The 13,220-nt window shown below is 41.6% G+C and overlaps 1 protein-coding gene and 1 long non-coding RNA gene across 7 annotated transcripts in view; one reads left to right on the top strand and one right to left on the bottom strand.

Moving 5' to 3' along the window:
• celf4 (CUGBP, Elav-like family member 4) overlaps positions 1-13,220 on the bottom strand; it is a 635,318-nt gene that overhangs the window by 35,695 nt on the left and 586,403 nt on the right. For all 5 annotated transcript variants that reach the window (XM_085973941.1, XM_085973949.1, XM_085973954.1 and 2 more), the window contains one exon: positions 5,611-5,754. In XM_085973941.1, the coding sequence (XP_085830067.1) occupies positions 5,611-5,754 (144 nt within the window). The remainder of the gene's footprint in view (positions 1-5,610; positions 5,755-13,220) is intronic.
• Positions 1-13,220, top strand: part of LOC147123508 (uncharacterized) — a 46,195-nt gene that overhangs the window by 19,192 nt on the left and 13,783 nt on the right. The window contains exon 5 of one of the 2 annotated variants that reach the window (XR_015074644.1): positions 5,616-6,374. The exons of the other annotated variant lie outside the window; for it this stretch is intronic. This is a non-coding gene — a long non-coding RNA (uncharacterized LOC147123508). Of the gene's footprint in view, positions 1-5,615; positions 6,375-13,220 lie in introns of those variants that run through there. 2 annotated transcript variants of the gene reach the window in all.

Genomic DNA, 13,220 nt, shown 5'->3' on the forward strand with positions numbered 1-13,220 from the left:
CACTACGGCCATGTTTGTTTAGAAATACTGAAATAAAACCATCTTTTCTATCTGCCAAGAAACTTTCTACCAATAAAGCAACAACATTTTGATAAAAAAATGCTCATCTTTTCAGATAAATTAATACATAAATCTTTGCGCTGTTTGGGCAGTGGTTTTCAAACTATTCTGTGTGGGGGTACCCATTGCAAATACTTCCCAAAAATAATTAGGAAGAGAGCTCCTGTCCTAACATCTGAAAGACAGTGCAGGCTGCCCAGTGCTATCATTGCAGGCAAAAAGGAAAAGGAGGTGGGGTAGCATTGCTGGTTAAAGAGGGGATTAACACAATTGTAAGGAAATATATTAGCTCTGATGATGTGGAATCTGTATGGGTAGAACTGAGAAATACCAAAGGGTAGAAAACGTTAGTGGGAGTGGTGTATAGACCCCCAAACAGTAATGCAGAGGTTGGGGATGGCATTAAAAGGGAAATTAGAGAAGCGTGCAATAAGGGCACAGCAGTCATCATGGGTGACTTTAATCTACATATAGATTGGGCTAACCAAATTAGTAACAATACTGTGAAGGAGGAATTCCTGGAGTGTATACGGGATGGTTTCCTGGACCAATATGTCAAGGAACCAACTAGGGATCAGGCCATCTTAGACTGGGTATTATGCAATGAGAAAGGATTAATTAGCAATCTTGTTGTGCGAGGCCCCTTGGGTCGGAGCGATCATAATATGATCGAATTCTTCATTAAGGTGGAGAGTGAAGTAGTTGACTCAGAGACTAAGGTCCTGAATTTAAATAAAGGGAACTATGATGGCATAAGACGCGAGTTGGGTAGGATTGATTGGGTAATGTCACTCAAAGGGTTGACGGTGGATAGGCAATGGCAAACATTCAAAGATCGCATGGATGAACTACAGAATTTGTTTATCCCAGTTTGGCATAAAAATAATTCATAAAAGGTGACTCAACCATGGCTAACAAGGGAAATTAGGGATAACATAAGATCCAAAGAGAGGACATATAAATTGGCCAAAATAAGCAGCAAACCTGAGGATTGGGAGCAGTTTAGGATTCAGCAAAGGAGACCAAAGGGATTAATTAAGAGGGGGGAAATAGATTATGAAAGTAAGCTTGCAGGGAACATAAAAACTGACTGTAAAAGCTTTTATAGATATGTGAAGAGAAAAAGATTGGTGAAGTCAAGCGTAGGTCCCTTACAGTCAGAATCAGGGGAATTTATAATGGGGAACAAAGAAATGGCAGACCAATTAAATACATATTTTGGTTCTGTCTTCACAAAGGAGGACACAAATAACCTCCCAGAGATGTCGGGGAACATAGGGACTAATGAGAGGGAGGAACTGAAAGAAATCAGTATTTGTAGGGAAATGGTGTTGGGGAAGTTGACGGGATTGAAGGCCGATAAATCCCCAGGGCCTGATAATCTACACCCTAAGGTACTTAAGGAAGTGGCCCTGGAGATAGTAGATGCATTGCTGGTCATCTTCCAGAACTCGATAGACTCTGGAACAGTACCCATGGATTGGAGGGTAGCTAATGTTACCCCACTATTCAAAAAAGGTGGTAATGAGAAAACGGGGAATTATAGACCGGTAAGCCTGACATTGGTAGTGGGGAAAATGCTAGAGTCCATTATAAAAGATGTAATAGCAGAGCACTTGGAAAACAGTGACAGGATTGGACAAAGTCAACATGGATTTACAAAAGGTAAATCGTGCTTGACTAATCTACTGGAATTTTTTGAGGATGTAACTGGTAAAATAGATAAGGGAGAACCAGTGGATGTGGTGTATTTGGACTTTCAGAAGACTTTCGATAAGGTCCCGCATAAGAGATTAGTGTGCAAAATTAAGGCACATGGGATTGGGGGCAAGGTATTGACTTGGATAGAGAACTGGTTGGCAGATAGAAAGCAAAGAGTTGGAATAAACGGGTAATTTTCCGAGTGGCAGGCAGTGACTAGTGGGGTACCGCAAGGATCGGTCCTAGGACCCCAGCTGTTCACAATACATATTAATGATCTGGACGAGGGAATTGGATGTAGTATCTCCAAATTTGCAGACGACACAAAGCTGGGTGGGAGGGTATGCTGTGAGGAGGATGTCGTGAAACTCCAGTACGATTTGGACAGGTTGGGTGATTGGGCAGAAACATGGCAAATGCACTATAATGTGGATAAATGTGAGGTTATCCACTTTGGTGGCAAAAACAGGAAGGCAGATTATTATTTGAATGGCAATGGATTGGGAGAAGGGGAAGTGCAAAGAGACCTGGGTGTTCTTGTGCACCAGTCGCTGAAGGTAAGCATGCAGGTGCAGCAGGCGGTTAAGAAGGCAAATGGTATGTTGGCCTTCGTAGCAAGAGGGTTCGAGTACAGGAACAAGGATGTCTTGCTGCAGTTGTACAGGGCCTTGCTGAGGCCGCACCTTGAGTATTGTGTGCAGTTTTGGTCGCCTTATCTGAGGAAGGATATTCTTGCCATGGAAGGAGTGCAGCGAAGATTCACCAGGCTGATACCTGGGATGGCAGGAATGACGTATGAGGAGAGATTGTGTCGATTGGGCTTATACTCACTGGAGTTTAGAAGATTGAGAGGGGATCTCATCGAAACCTATAAAATTCTGTCAGGCCTGGACAGACTAGATGCAGGAAGGATGTTCCCGATGGCCGGGGAGTCCAGAACCAGGGGTCATAGTCTAAGGATAAGGGGTAAGGCATTTAGGACTGAGATGAGGAGGAATTTCTTCACCCAGAGAGTGGTGAACCTGTGGAATTCTCTGCCACAGAGGGCGGTGGAGGCCAGTTCATTAAATATATTCAAGAAGGAGTTGGATATATTTCTTAAGGCTAAAGGGATCAAGGGATATGGGGAGAAGGCAGGGACAGGGTACTGAATTTGAATGATCAGCCATGATCTCATTGAATGGCGGAGCAGGCTCGAGGGGCCGAATGGCCTACCCCTGCTCCTATCTTCTATGTTTCTATGTAAACATTTTTTATTAGTCTACAACAGAAATAATGTACTGGAACGGCAGCAAATGCAAAAGAATACAGAATTTGATAGCAGATGGACAGTAATCTGACGACATTCAAAACTCCCTGGGATCCCCTTACATTCCCCTTAGGGTCCAGTGACCCCAATTTGAAAGCCAATGATTTAAAAATGTGTGTTATAGGCCACTTTCATGTATTCTTATCAAAATGTAAAGAAACGCTTTAAGCATAACTGAATGCCCTGAATAAAGCAGTGCCAGGGAAGCTAATGTGTGTTAGCTAGTCAGGTTTGAGGTTAAGTCACTGCACACCCCTAGAAGATAAACAGACAATATCCAGCTGATGTGAAACTTTTAACCTTTATTCTAATTTTTTGTAATTAAGTTATTCATTCAAACTGCATTCCATATTTCTTAGACACTGTAAATGGCAAACATTGGTTCGGAATTCTGTAATAACCCTTTGAGGACCAGCAAAATAATCTTTTAACTTGAAAAATAAAAATATCTTTTCTATGATTGCAACATTGGGTTCCTGTATGTTGTTATAAAATTGAGAACTGTATAGGACATTGCTGCACAAAGTGATCAGTTCTCTCCTTACAGGATTTTTCAGCCTATTGCAGCAATAACTTTAAGCATTCCTTAAAGGGTTTAAAAATATTGTTGTGTCCTTTGGGGGAACCCAAGAAGAGTAACAATCGGATGAATTGGTAAAGTACAACCCATGTGTGAATTATTGTACCTATTTTGTGAACTCAAAAAAAGGAGAAAAAAATAAATCGACAATATCACACTTTGGTTACAGTACATTACCTCTTTACTTTTACGAGCAGGAAAGACCAATATCCATTGATTGCCACAGGCATGAACAACTTCTGAAGGTCTTTCTTGAGAATAATGGCAATGACCATAGAATAAAGTTTTAAAATACCACATAAGCCAGATATTACCTTCGGTCTTTGGTTACAGTTGTTCGCAGTCAGGACTTGCAGCACACACCAATAGAGCATTTAATTTGTTAGAAATGACTTTAGTTCTTTGTATTTTTTTTATTAGTGACATGTGTACCATATGATGATATACAAAAAGGTGTTGGAAATCCCATTTTACAGTAAAACACATTTTGAAAATCTCTGTTCCTCAGTTTAACAAACATACATCTTGAAACGTGAAGGAAACCATTTCTTTTTCGAATTCAACTGCTGAACATGCTATGCTTAGCACTTTTGACTTTAATTAAACAGTATAAATTATGAAATATTTTGATGTTATCTTTTATTTATATTCCTCTCTGCAATAAATATGTTTACACAGCATAGTAGGTCATTCTGTAATGCTACAAAATGTACTAGATGTTCATTAATTAGGCCATTAAATCAGTAGAGGTGTTTACAGTGGGACCCACTTACAGCCTTTGATCCTGTTCAGGATCTTTTTCTGGAAGTTTCAAACATTATTTTAAGTCAGTTGTTTATAATCTTCAACAAAATTATTGTGTATTTTAAGTGTACTAATTAGAGTTCCACTGTATACAAGTTAACTTAATCAATAAATATCTTATTTCCTTGAATACAACCGACTGACTGTATTTTACAGAAGAGATGTTTATCTCAGGTATAATTAATGAGTTTGTTGGAGGCAGCACAAAAATACCACGAGAAAAAATAAGACTAATGCATAAAGAGTTGCTTTATGCAAAATAACTATTTGGTGGTAACACGGTCTTGATCCCTTTCAACTGTTTATTTTGGCAAATCTGGTAATTTTGGGAGCATTAACTTCTCAGATTTTGACCGACTCATGAGGTTTATAAAAATACGAAGCAATAATATTAAATATAAGGTCAATGGCATGGCAACTACCTCAAGCGTGAGCAATTCAAACCATCTCTTGGAGAGGTAACTTTCTTTTTTTAAAGAGATAACTAAAGAGCCGTCTGTCAAATTTATGTTAAATCCAAATGGTGGAGATTACTTTCCCTTGTCCAGCTCAATGGCAAAGGAGAATGACTCAGCTACAAGCTTTCACTTCACTTTTGGGGAAACAATATTAACTGAACAAAAAATAAGAGCTGTGGTCATCCAGACCCACACGTGGCAAAGCCCAGTGTTTTGTTTTGTTCTAGAAACCACTCAAGTTCAACTACATTTCAATTTCACGCCAGGATTTGTGCTTGTTCCAAAACAGTTTCATCAGTCAGAAGATCATGGATTGTTCATGGTTTTGTTTAGTTTTTCAGTTGCAACCCTCAACTGTATGTACAAAAAGTATTCAAGGACTATGTTCCATTCAAGGAAATACAGTATTCTGCACATCTACGTACAAGAGTTTCTGGTAATCTAAAAGCAAAGCAAGAATATTGTAATGTTAAATATAATTCAACACCTTCCCCTCAGCAAAATAAATTGTTAGTTAAAGCCCCAGCTGGGTTGCTGAGGGGAAAGGTTAAAGGTTAATCTACAGAAGAGTGGAATCCTTCATAAATTGCATTGACCCACTTTTTAGACATAATTATTTCAGTGTATTGACATAAAATATAGTTTTTAAAACCATGTCTCACAGAATAGCAATTGAACTTTTTTTTATCTGTACCCACCAAAGCATTTACTTTGGTTTGTCGCTCGATCCACAAACACTTTTGAGGAGATGACATTACCGAATGGCAGGAACATTTGCATGAGCTCAGCATCTCCAAACTCCTGAGGAAGGTGATAGATAAAAAGGTTGCAACCCTCTGGACCTGCAGAAAAAGGATTGCACTACATTGAAAAAGTTGACATGTGGTAAAGAAATGGAAGACACTAAAATAAGCAGCTCAGTTCACAAACCTGTTTGAAAGAAGTATGCACAGAACACATTAAGGGTCATGGCTAACTATCACTGGAAGACATGTTTGGATGTGTGCCAATTTCTGTATCTTATTATCATACAAAATAGGCAACTCATTAAACAACCTACCTCAAAAGGACAGATTTTGTGGCCTGTTACTTGTATTAGAATATTGAACTTTCAGCTTCAGCTAAGAAAATGAGGGATGGGAAAGAGTCCAGTGGAGTGCTAGGCAGGGTATCTTTTGGTGCTTGTCTTTCAATCAATCTGCTTGTTCTCATAGATGATCTTTCCAGTCTGCACCCATTTCCACATCAAGCACTCACACAAAGCACAGCATGGATTCGACACAGAGAAAAGCTCATTGGCTCCATCCTTTCCTTCAACTACATCCTGTCCTTTGGCAATGCCATCCAAAGACTTGGGCTCAGCTTCTTCATGTATGCTGAATGTGCCCTGTTCTACCTCTCCCCCACCTCTCTAGATCCCTGCATTGCCTCTGTGCAGTCAGTTTGTTTGTCTGACATCCAATCAATAGGCGCAGATGTATCTGTTCATGACAGCATTGGTAGCAGTCACCACCGCACAGTCCTTGTGGAGACAAAGTCTCGTCTTCACACCGAGGACACCCTCCATCATGTGTGGCACTATCACCATGCTAAATGGGATAGATTCAGAACAGATATAGCAGCTCAAAACTGGACATCCATGAGGTGCTGTGGGCCATCAGCAGCAGCAGAATTGTATTCCACCACAATCTATAACCTCATGGCCCGGCATATTCCTCACTCTACCATTACCATCAAGCCAGGTGACCAACCCTGGTTCAACGAGGAGTAGAAGAGCATGCCAGGAGCACCTAAAAATGAGGTGGCAATCTGGTGAAGCTACAACACAGGACTACATGCATGCTAAACAGCGGAAGCAGCATGCTATAGACAGAGCTAGGTGATCCCACAACCAACGGATCAGATCAAAGCTCTGCAGCCCCATCACATCCAGTCGTGAATGATGGTGGACAATTAAACAACTAACAGGAGGAGCAGGCTCCATGAATATCCCCATTTTTCAATGATGGCAGAGACCAGCACGTGAGTGCAAAAGACAAGGTTGAAGTATTCGCAACCCTCTTCAGCCAGAAGTGCTGACAAACAATCCGACAGCACAAAGGTTCCATCTCAGTCTCCTCCTGTCGTCCCCCATCACAGATGCCCGTCTTCAGCCAATTTGATTCACTCCACGTGATTTCAAGAAACGGCTGAGCGCACTGGATACAGCAAAGGCTATGGGCCCTGACAACATCCCGGCTGTAGTGCTGAAGACTTGTGCTCCAGAACTAGCTGTGCCTCTAGTCAAGCTGTTCCAGTACAGCTACAACACTGGCATCGACCTGGCCAAGGAGAAAACTGCCCAGCTATGTCCTGTCCACTAAAAGCAGGACAAATCCAATCTGGCCAATCACCACCCCATCAATCTACTCTCAATCATCAGCAAAGTGCTGGGATGTGTCGTCGTCATAAAGCAGCAATTACTCACCAATAACCTGCTCACCGAGGCTCAGTTTGGGTTCCACCATGACCACTCGGCTCCAGACCTCATTACAGCCTTGGTCCAAACATGGACAAAAGAGCTGAATTCCAGACGTGAGGTGAGACAGTCTGTTCGCAGCCTCAGCATTCTTTTTGACCCTGAGCTGAGCTTCCAACTCCATATCCTCTCCATCATAGATTGCCTACTTCCAACTGCCTAACATTGCCCGTCTTTGCCCCGCCTCAGTCCTGAAACCCTCCTCTTCAGATTTGATTCGTCCAATGTTCTCTTGGTTAACCTCTCACCTTCCACCCTTTTTAAACTTCAGCTCACACAAAATGCTGCTGCCCGTACCTATCCCGCATCACGTTGGTAGTGTTGTTTGTTGTTAATGATCTTCTTTGTCATCTTTTTCTTCTTCTCCTCCTCCTGCATCATTGCTGCAACAAGGTGCCTCAATCCCAATATCAGAAAAGCATCTCTAGTGCACCAGTGTGATATATTGGCCCATAATTTGCGGTCAGTGATGGCGATTGTTGGTGACCTTGAAAAAAGCTGTCCATAGAGACCTTACGATCTCTGTGGCGAGCACTTTAGCTTCCTCACCGTGAAATTGATTGTAGCCCTGTCAAAAGGGGAACTCCAGCGAACAGCAGCAGTAATGTCATCAAGCTGTCTAAGCTATATTGAAGAATTCTCACAGACAGCAAACCAGGAAATAAAAAGCACTGATTATCTGCACTTAAAAAAAATGTTAGAGAGTGAAATAAAGATTGGGACATACACATGATGTTAAGTTGAAGCTGAAATATCATGAACAAACTTTAAAAAAATATATATATTTAAAAATCTAGTAATTTTTATCATAATGATGAAATTTGATATTCCACAAATCTAAAATAAATTTTTCAAGGCCAGAATGGTTGCTTAGCAGTCAATATGCTGTTAAAATCCCAGTTACACCTATTCTAACAAGGCTTAGCATTTAATGGGGTGTTTAACACTGATATTAGCGCGGAAAAGCTTAAGTTTTCATCATTTCCACTGATTTCTGGTTGTGGGGGGTGGGGGCGTGGGGTGGGGGGAGGGGGCAGTGTCAACAGTGTAGCCTGTGGTGGAGCAGGGAATGACTGACCGCAACTTCAGGATTTCCATGTTTAGCTGCACATGAGCTAAATCCTGAAGTTATGGTCAATTTCAGAGGGGTAATGACGGCGAGCGCTGACAGTTCACTGTCATTACCACCTTAAAATGCAGGCCATTAACTTCCTATACCATTCATCCTTTGGTCATTCCAAATGAAATTGCCAATGGGAATGCCCCATTTCAGATGTTGTCATCAATCTGAAACATTAACTCTGTTTCTCTCTCCACAAATACTGCCTGATCTGCTGAGTATTTCCAGCATTTTCTGTTTTTAATTCAGATTTTCAGCCTCCGCAGTATTTTGCTTTTGTATTTGTATTTATATAGCGCTTTTAATGTACTAAAACGTCCCAAGGCACTTTACAGGAGCGTTATCAGACAAAATTTAACACAGAGCCAAATAAGGAGATATTAGGGCCCAGACCTGAAACGTTAACTCTGTTTCAGGATGCTGCCTGACCTGCTGAGTATTTCCAGCATTTTCTGTTGCCAATATTGTTGATGGTTGAAGCCAAATAATATCTGTTTGTGATGTGGACAGCCGGTGCAGATTTTCCACTGCTGGCTGCCCATTATGCAGCATAAATCACGTGGCGGGGAGCAAAATATGGACAGGAATTCCATCCTTCTGGAACTCTGCACCATGGCACAGTTTCCAGGGGTGCAGACCAGTGATGCACGAATCACCTGCCTCACACAGGGGAGCACCTTGCAAGCTATTCTCCAATATTCAGGTGTGCAGGACATTGTTTTTAAAGGATGCCCATGTGAATTGGACATCAAGCATTCTAGGGAATCGGCTGTGGTAGTAACACATCACAGAATCACAGAAAACCCACAGTGCAGATAGAGGCCATTTCGGCCCATCGAGCCTGCACCGACACATATCCCACCCGATCCCCGTAACCCCTACACCAACGCATATCCCACCCTATAATCTGCAATATGTCAATCGGACTGTTTCTGCTGATTTCTTTTGCTGTCTTAGGTTCTCATGAACATTTGTGCCAACTGTTCAATTTTCTTTTTGTTACTAATTCTAGGAAGGTTCCCCAATGGGAATGCCCCATCTCAAATGTTTTGATGAAGAGGGTCCATGGAGGAATGCTCGTCAGGTCAGACTGCAGTATTGCAGCATGTCTGTAAGGGGAAAGAACCAAGTTTCAGGCACAACTGACCAATTAATGTGACTGGATTCACAAATGGGGCCACCATTTGTCATCAATCTGAAACATTAACTCTGTTTCTCTCTCCACAGATACTGCCTGACCTGCTGAGTATTTCCAGCATTTTCTGTTTTTAATTCAGATTTTCAGCCTCTGCAGTATTTTGCTTTTGTATTTGTATTTATATAGCGCTTTTAATGTAGTAAAACGTCCCAAGGCACTTTACAGGAGCGTTATCAGACAAAATTTAACAGAGCCAAATAAGGAGATATTAGGACAGGTGACCAAAAGCTTGGTCAAAGAGGTAGGTTTTCAGGAGCGCCTTAAAGGAAGAGAGAGGGAGGTAAAGAGGTGGAGAGGTGTAGGGAGGGAATTCCAGAGCTTATCCTTCTCAAGACCAGTGTTAAACTTTGCTCTCAAAAGCCTGCTTCTGGCCCATTAATTAACATGACAGGAAAAGGGGCATAAAAAAAGCTTGTGTGGGTCTTGAGTTCCACATTTTTATACCTGGTTTACTTTGAAACAGATCAAACCTCTGAATTCAATACTCGGGCTTTACTAATGAAAAGTGATTGTTTAGCTGAGCAGCTGGATGCTTGTGGTTGAGCACAATATGAATGAATTGAGAAAGGTAGATTCATGCTAAGTAATGTTGTACAATTTGCTGCACTAAATGTTTTCAATTGTACCTGACAAGGCTGAATTTGTTTCTTATTTTAAAATGCATTTCAAAATTAATGAAGTCTTCCAGTTCACCGAGCAGTGAAGTTTTCATAGTGACCCTACAGATTACTCGAGCATTAGTGGCATTTACTCATTCACATCACTGACAAAACTTGAAACGAACAAGTCCGTCTTACAGCTGACAGCAGCCCATTTCCACTTCATTAAAATGTATTAGGCTTGGCTTCATTTGAATGATGGGAGCCCAGTATTTCTTCCTTTTAATAGTAAATTGAGTCCTAATGAATATTTGCTAACCAGTATTCCCCTGGCTAATATGTTATCATACTTGCCAAGCATAAATTGCTAATGCTAATGTAGCTTTTTACACAGGATAGAGGTCTCTCTGACATTTCTCTGCAAACAAAGATGTGAAAACATATATGTAATTGTCTGCAAAGATCTTCAATGTCATCTGCTAGGCTTGTATTTGACCCTTTGTGTGTTTAGAACATCTTGTAGCACACCAACATTGTACAGGATTCAACATTTTCAGCAAACTTGTTCCAGGATGAACTTTATAGACGCTCAGTAATAAAGTGCTCAGGTAGTTGCCTGGATGCCTCTGCATTGAAATAAAGAAAGACTTGCATTTATATAGCGCCTTTTATGACCTCAGGATGTCCCAAAGTGCTTCACAGCCAATGAAGTACTTTTTGAAGTGTAGTCACTGTCGTAATGTAGGAAATGTAATTGAGTTGCAGTGTAAGGTGAAACTCTGACCTGCTTTAGCTTTGATGTGTGAATTTTAAGGGAGGCCAGGAGTTGCAGCTTTGGTTTATTCCTAAACATGTTCACTAATCTCAATCCTTCTAGGCGTACTGAGGACTAAAGCTACCGTAAGGTCAGCAGTAGTAATACTCCTAAAATGATGTCGGGTGGTACAGTAATAAGAATGGATATTATCACTAATGTTTACAAGCAGAGCGTACTCAATGTTAAGGCGTTAGACTGTTCCTGGGCTATCAGGAGCAATGAAACAAAAACAAAAAATGCTGGAAATACTCAGCCAGCATCTGTGAAGAGAACAGATCAGTTAATGCTTTGGGTGCAGACCCTTCTTCACAACTGTTCTTCAGAAAAGATGCTGCCTAACCTGCCGAATTTTTTCCAGCACTTTGTTTTTCTTTCAAATTTTTAAAAATAAAGTGTAGTGTATGTGCCTTTAAGAGCCCCATGTGTGCTGTAATGCCGGTAATGGCCACTCGGGCTATATAAGCCTGTATATTGTGTTATATCCATTAGTTCCCCTCCAGACTTTGTTTAGTAAACACCTATGAAACCAACTCCTGTCTTCAGTGTCTCTATCAGCACACAGACACAACAGTGGCAACGAGGAAGATCGGTGCCATACGCAATTCGTCCAGCAGTCGAGGCAGAGCTGGAGAATTTGGAAAATGCAGGCATATTATCCAAAAAAGATTGGAGCGAGTGGGCAACACCCATCGTTCCAGTCATGAAGAAAGCATTGAATAATGATAAATCTGAAGAACAGAGAAAAATTTGCATCTGTGGAGACTTCAAGGTGACGGTAAACCCGGTCCTTCACACGGTACAGTATCCTCTTCCGAGGATAGAAGATATTTTTGCCTCACTATCCGGAGGGAAACGGTTCACCAAAATTGACTTGGCACAGGCATATCTACAGATGGAAGTTGAAGAGGCTTCTAAAAAAATATCTCACGATAAATACACACAAAGGTCTGTACCAGTACAATCGACTGGTTTTCGGAGTAGCATCCGCTCCAGCTATCTGGCAAAGAGCTATGGAGCAAGTCCTCCAAGGGATTCCGGGGACTCAATGCTACCTAGACGACATCCTTGTAACAGGAGAAAACGACAATGAGCACCTTGCCAATTTGGAGCAGGTGCTCACTAGGCTGAGAGAACGGGGCCTACGAGCAAATCGCCCCAAGTGCGAATTTTTCCAAAATCAAATATCATATTGTGGCCACATAATTAATAAGGAAGGGTTGCATAAGTCACCTGAAAAAATTGAAGCGGTCATAAAAGCCCCAGCACCTGAAAATGTTTCACAATTAAGGTCGTTCCTGGGATTAATAAATTACTATCATAAATTTTTACCGAACTTATCAACTCTTCTACACCCTCTTAATGAACTGCTACAAACAGGAGTAATTTGGAAATGGAGCGAAGACTGTAAACGTGCCTTCCATAAATGCAAAGACTTAATCACGTCCAAAGAAGTTTTGGCTCATTACAACCCATCACTGCCAATCAGACTGGCGTGCGATGCATCCCCTTACGGCATAGGAGCAGTATTATCGCATAAATTCCCTGATGGCTCGGAACGGCCGATAGCTTTTGCGTCACGCTCATTGAACTCAGCTGAGCGTAACTATGCCCAAATCGACAGGGAAGCACTCAGCCTGGTATGGGGAGTGAAGAAATTCAACCATTACCTACACGGACAAAAATTTACCTTGTTGACTGACCATCAACCCCTCGTCTCCATATTCAACCCTAAAAAGGGTGTTCCCATTTTGACAGCGCAAAGGCTACAGAGGTGGTCCCTTTTTCTAGGTGCACACCAATACAACATAGAATACAAAGGATCAAAACAGCATGGGAATGCTGACGGTTTATCGCGCCTACCGTTGCCAACGGTAGAAGAGGCACCTACAGTAGACCCAGTGGAGATGTTCCACTCAACCATAGTGGAATGTCTACCAGTAACAAATTCTGCCATTGAAAAGGAAACGAGAAATGACCCGACTCTCTCGCGAGTCTACGACTTAACGGTGAAGGGATGGCCAGCACATGGCGAACCACTGTTGCCAGCATTCTCGCA

This window comes from Somniosus microcephalus, chromosome 2 (genome assembly GCF_052327205.1).
Source record: "Somniosus microcephalus isolate GS21.2 chromosome 2, FLI_Smic_1.0, whole genome shotgun sequence".
NCBI lineage: Eukaryota > Metazoa > Chordata > Chondrichthyes > Squaliformes > Somniosidae > Somniosus > Somniosus microcephalus.